Below are 5,518 nucleotides of genomic sequence, written 5' to 3'. Positions count from 1 at the left end.
CATCTCTCCATGGATCAATTTACAGATCACATGAAAACATGCTTATCTTGTTGAGGAAAATTCCATTTTTAGATGTTCAAATACCTTAGCATGTTTTGAAAACTATTTCCTATGGGGCCAATAGAATTCATTTTCTGTGTGGTAAAAATTAACTAAAATTAATGGTGTCTTCCAATATTAGTGGGAAATCTCTATAAACCATGCAGCTCGTTTTTGTTGCTGCTTCCCACACTGTGGTATTTTCCTCCTGTAATAATAAAGGGTGGTGATCTCTTTAAAAACAAATCGGAGAAGTGTTACAAAAATACAGACCCCATTCCCACTCCTTGTCTCCTTTCTGACACTCTGCCTCTTACCTATACTGGAACAGGGGCCCAACTGCAAGGGAAACGGTGGGCACCAGTGGATGGGGGATTGAAGGTGGAGCGAAGGGAGAGTGTCCAGTTGCCCAGGAAAGAATGAAACGAATGAAAGACACACACAAAAGTAAAACTTGCCAATAGCCCTCCAAGAGGATGCATCCCATCCCGGTATCTAGAAAAAGGCAAATTCTAACACAGGGAGAAGGGGCTACTTTTGGCCTCTGGGACTACAAAGACAAAAAAAAAAAAAAATTGAGCGACAGGACCTGATGTGGTGGGGTGAGGTGGGAGTGGGGCTAAAGGAGGGGGCTCATGCTCTCGGTGGGAGTGGAAATTGGGGACCCACGCTTACTGGCGATGCAGCTCTCACGTGACCAGGAGCTGACGTGGGCAAAGGTACTTAAAGCCCTGACTGCCGTCCTCCGTCCTCCTCTGGGTACCAGCTCTCTTGCGCTGCGCACTGCCGTGCGTTTAACCCAGGCGAGGAGGAGGAGGAGAAAATTCCCCCAGATCCGGGCAGGTGGGTGTGAGGGTGGGCATAGCCTGGCACTCCTGAAAGGGGTAGCTCAGAGATGCGGGAGTCTGAGGCCGCGGGTGCCTCTGCCTCGCCCGCTCCTGGCCGGCTTTCCAGATCCCCGCGCTCAGTCGCAGCTCATTTTGGTGGGCGGCGGGGAGGGGGGGGGACCTAAAGACTCGGATATACTTGCGGAGAATCCGCTTACTTCCTCTCCCAGACAGTGTTTTCTGGTTTTGTTTTTGACACTCAGGCCCCGCACCCCACATCCCGTCCTGTTTTGAGAGGAGGAGGGAAGAGAAATAAACGTGGCAGCGCATATAAGGCCAGCGGGGTGGTTGGGCAAGGGTGACCGGAGGGGACGCAGTTTGGAAACAAGCCGGCCCGGCCCGTTCACTCTCACTCTCACTTTGCTGATACCTCCCCCGACCACCTCTCCACTTTCCCTCTCCCCCCCCCACCCCGGCCGGCCCCCTGTCCTTTTGGGGTGCTGGAAAATGGGTGTGCCAGCCTCTGGAGGGGAGATGGCGGGTTTGGCGCTGTCTGGGCTTCACAGGAGGGGGGGACCCTGAGAGAATCTGGTATTAAACCGCTGTGCTAACTCCCAGACTGCTTTCCAGACACCTCCAACCCACACAGCCCTTCACCCCCGTTTATTCAGTCCTGGAAAAGGAGTTCTGGTACGCTGGAGGGAGACATGGCGGTTATTAGGGAATTTGGGTGGGGGGGTGGGAGGCGGAGCCCAGAACGGAGAAACAGTGGAAAATCACGACCCTCGAACCGAAAGGTCAGACATCGGGGCCCCTGTTCTGTAGGCTTATGCTAGGTCTGGGGGCTGGGGACTGAAGGACGGGTGGTCATGGGAGGAAGACACTAGATTGTTGGGCAGTAATCCCTCATCCCGCGTCCCATCCAGCTTTTGCTGCACCCTCGCCCCGCCCCTCCCGCTTCGGTGCAGGAGAAGGGGTGTGGCTGTGTGTCCCGGAGAAATGGCGGACGGGCGGGGCGGGGCCAAAGGAAGGAGGGGTTGAGTGCCTGGGGAGTCTGCGCAGGAGGGGGGAGATTGGTGTGGGATGGGAGGGGTAAGAAGAGTTGAGGGAATTGAGAGGTTGTCATTCTGGTACGCGAATGCTAGAAGGCAATTATGGGGACTTGGGTGCTGGGTCTCCATCCACCGGGCTCTCAGTCTCCAACCTCTGGTGTCTATATTTCTGCCCTTCAGTCTGTCCTTAGGATGAAGCTTTCACTGAACTGAAGGAAGAGGAAACAGCCCTGAATCCTTGGAGGTCAGTGGGTGGGGGGGCGGTGGGAACTGTCTGGGAAGCCCTGGTGTGGGTATGGCAGAAACCAGAGCAGAGTCTGGGACCAGAGGCTCCTCTTCCCCCCATCTTCTCCCTCTTTACAAGACACCCTTGCCTCGGGCTTGTCCTTTTTGGTGCAGAGAAAGGGGTGTGGCATCCGCCTTCTTAACTACTGGTTTGAGGAGGAAGGGTTAAGGAGGGAAAGAGGATCCCTGAGAGGGGAGAACTTGGCCCATAAGGATTCAAATCAGGAAAGGAAATGGAATCCATCTACCAAAGACCCCAAAACACCCTTTCTGGGTTCTGTCTGCAGGTCTGTCTGAATTGGGGGCCCTGCACAAGTACAAGCCTGGTGGAAAAAAGTTAACTGCTCCTGCTCCCAGCAGGTTGGTATGTGCATGAGCACCATCTGGGAACCCTTGGGGGTGCCTGTGGTGGGGGGAGGATCAGAGCAACATCTGGGGTCTCTGCTGTTTTTCCTGCCCTTCACCAGCTTTCCTAATGTCCGTACTGCCTCTCATCCCCCATTTAGGGGCTGGGAAATTATGTATTGGCATTGGGTAGGGCCAGCTAGGGATGAAGGTATAGAAAACCTTAGACAGCCTGGGTCCTGTGTCTGGGTACTAGCTCACTCACCAAGCATTCTGTTTCCAAGCTCTCCTCTACGTAGGCCTGCTTAAGCACAAAGTGAGCCAGAGCCTTAAGTCTCATTTCTGTTCTTTCTCCCAGGTCGTGCTCGGCTTGCAGCCTGGGGAAAACCTGTGAGTCTGAGTGGAAGTGCCTCGCCCAGACGTGCACACATCCCGTTTAGGCAAGCCAGCTCCACGCCCTGGATCAGAGAATTACTCCAGCTGCACCATGAGCCGAGTTCGAGACGCTGGCTGCGTCGCGGCCGGGATAGTGATTGGAGCTAGTGCCTGGTACTGTGTCTACAAATATGCCAGGGGAAGAAACCAGACAAAGAAGAGAATGGCCAAGCCCAAGACCAGGGCTGTGGCTGGGACTGGAGCCAGGGCTAGAGCCGGACTAAGGGCCGGATTCACCATTGACCTGGGGCCGGGATTCGGTCCTCCAACCCCAGTCCGCACTCGGGCAGAGGACAGGGCCCAGGATGAAGCCTCTGCTCTGGACGCAGCTGGCGCTGAGGCAGTGGCCCCAGCTGCATCCAGTGCTGAGGCTCAGAGTGGGGCCGGAAATCAGGTCCAGGAGGCAGAAGGGTCAGGGGTTGGGCCTAAGGCTGAACCAGTCGCCGGGGCCACAGCGGCTTCCTCAATGGCATCACCCCCCGGGGAGGCAGAGGCTTCCGTGGCTGCAGAGGCCCCCACAGTGGCAAGGGCTCCCAAGCTGCCGGAAGCCCCTGGCACAGCAGAGGCCCCCGGGGGGCCCGCGGTGCCTCCCGGGGCGCCAGCGCCTACCGAGGCGGCAGCAGCTGCAGAGGCTGCGGAGGCTCCTGTACCCGCAACCCCTCCTGCCGCGCCAGTGCCTTCTGGGGCTGCAGAGGCTCCTGGGACTTCAGGATCCCCCAGAACAGCAGCACCCTCCAAGAAAGCGACCCCTGGGGCTCATACCGGCGCTATACCTAAGGCTGGGTCAGCGACTGGAGCTGTACCCAAAGGTGGAGCCAAGGGAACCAGGTCTCGGACTGGGGGCAAGGGCAAGGGCAAGAAAAACAAGGTGGAAGTAGATGAACTGGGGCTGGGCTTCCGCCCTGGGGATGGGGCTGCAGCGGCTGCTGCAGCCTCTGCTAATGGGGGACAGGCTTTCCTGGCAGAGGTCCCCGATTCTGAGGAAGGGGAGTCCGGGTGGACTGACACAGAGTCGGAGTCAGACTCTGAGCCTGAAACCCAGCAGAGAGGGAGAGGGAGGAGACCTGTTCCCATGCAGAAGCGCCCCTTTCCTTATGAAATAGATGAGATTCTCGGTGTCCGAGACCTCAGGAAAGTCCTTGCTTTGCTTCAGAAATCGGATGATCCTTTCATCCAACAGGTAGCTTTGCTCACTCTGAGCAACAATGCCAATTATTCATGCAACCAAGACACAATTCGCAAATTGGGAGGCCTCCCAATTATTGCAAACATGATCAACAAAACTGATCCCCACATTAAGGAAAAAGCCTTAATGGCCATGAATAACCTGAGTGAGAACTATGAAAATCAGGGCCGACTTCAGGTATACATGAATAAAGTGATGGATGATATCATGGCCTCCAATTTGAACTCAGCAGTACAGGTAGTTGGACTAAAATTTTTAACAAACATGACTATTACCAATGACTACCAGCACCTGCTTGTCAACTCCATTGCAAACTTTTTCCGTTTGCTATCTCAGGGAGGTGGAAAAATCAAGGTTGAGATTTTGAAAATACTTTCGAATTTTGCTGAAAATCCAGATATGTTAAAAAAACTGCTCAGCACCCAAGTGCCATCGTCCTTTAGTTCCCTTTATAATTCTTATGTGGAATCAGAAATTCTTATTAATGCCCTTACTCTGTTTGAGATCATCTATGACAATCTCAGAGCAGAAGTATTCAACTACAGAGAATTCAATAAAGGTTCCCTTTTTTACTTATGCACTACATCTGGAGTCTGCGTTAAGAAAATTCGAGCCTTAGCCGATCACCATGACCTCTTGGTGAAAGTGAAGGTTATAAAACTAGTGGACAAATTCTGATTGGCTATGTGCTCTCAAAAGACTTGAAGAAATTTCTTGATTTTCCAGTCTGGAAGCAATGAAAATTGAAAGTTACTGCTTTTCCACTTGTTCATGTAATAAAGGGATCCTTTCAGCTGCCAGTTTTGAATAATGTATCATCCAGAATGATGTTATCTGTGACAGTCTCCAGCTTTAAGCTGAACCATTTTATGAATACCAAATAAATAGTCCTCTTGTACTGAAAACACATTTGTGACTTTAATCGTGCTGCTCGAATGGAAATATTTTTACTGGTTCCTCTATGTGAACTGACAGTGAACCTGTCCATCGAAATAGCCTACACTTCTGTCATTTGTTTTGACTTGAATTTATCCACCAAAGACTTCATTTGTGTATCATCAATAAAGTTGTATGTTTTGACCGACAAAAAAAAAGTGTTCTCATGTTTTTAAATCTAGCTGGTGAGGTAAGGTACATAAGTACAAAAGGATTACTAATAGCACCTGGGCATATGTTCATTGTCAAATATATGCTGTCTGGTTAAATGAAGAAGTTGCTAGAAAGCTTTAAGCTGGGCTCTGAAGGGACAGCATGAAAAAACACAGAAGAGATTTCAGGTGGGGAAAATGGTTTGAAGATAGTCAGGTGGGAAATCCGTTCCTGGGGTAAGAAGGTAATCAATTTGCCTG

General features: G+C 52.0%; 1 protein-coding gene across 6 annotated transcripts; it reads left to right on the top strand.

The window, feature by feature from the left end:
• The first annotated feature begins 739 nt into the window (after positions 1–739).
• Positions 740–5,280, top strand: ARMCX2 (armadillo repeat containing X-linked 2). Of its 6 annotated transcripts, none has more exons than XM_045880768.3 (5): positions 794–882; positions 1,130–1,556; positions 2,099–2,162; positions 2,491–2,563; positions 2,907–5,280. In XM_045880768.3, the coding sequence occupies exon 5, from the start codon at positions 3,036–3,038 to the stop codon at positions 4,845–4,847; it is 1,812 nt and encodes a 603-aa protein (XP_045736724.1). In that variant the 5' UTR covers positions 794–882; positions 1,130–1,556; positions 2,099–2,162; positions 2,491–2,563; positions 2,907–3,035; the 3' UTR covers positions 4,848–5,280. The 6 variants fall into 6 exon arrangements, with proteins under 6 accessions (XP_045736707.1, XP_064430465.1, XP_045736724.1 ...); XM_064574392.1 differs by having other exon boundaries at positions 1,130–1,663; XM_064574393.1 differs by having other exon boundaries at positions 797–882; positions 1,497–1,556.
• Positions 5,281–5,518: the final 238 nt, after the last annotated feature.

Source organism: Mirounga angustirostris, unplaced genomic scaffold (assembly GCF_029215605.1).
Source record: "Mirounga angustirostris isolate CCGP_5_RB_7025 unplaced genomic scaffold, mMirAng1.0.hap1 SCAF_11, whole genome shotgun sequence".
NCBI lineage: Eukaryota > Metazoa > Chordata > Mammalia > Carnivora > Phocidae > Mirounga > Mirounga angustirostris.
Note: the sequence above shows the minus strand (reverse complement) of the source record. Positions and strands in the feature narration are given on the sequence as shown.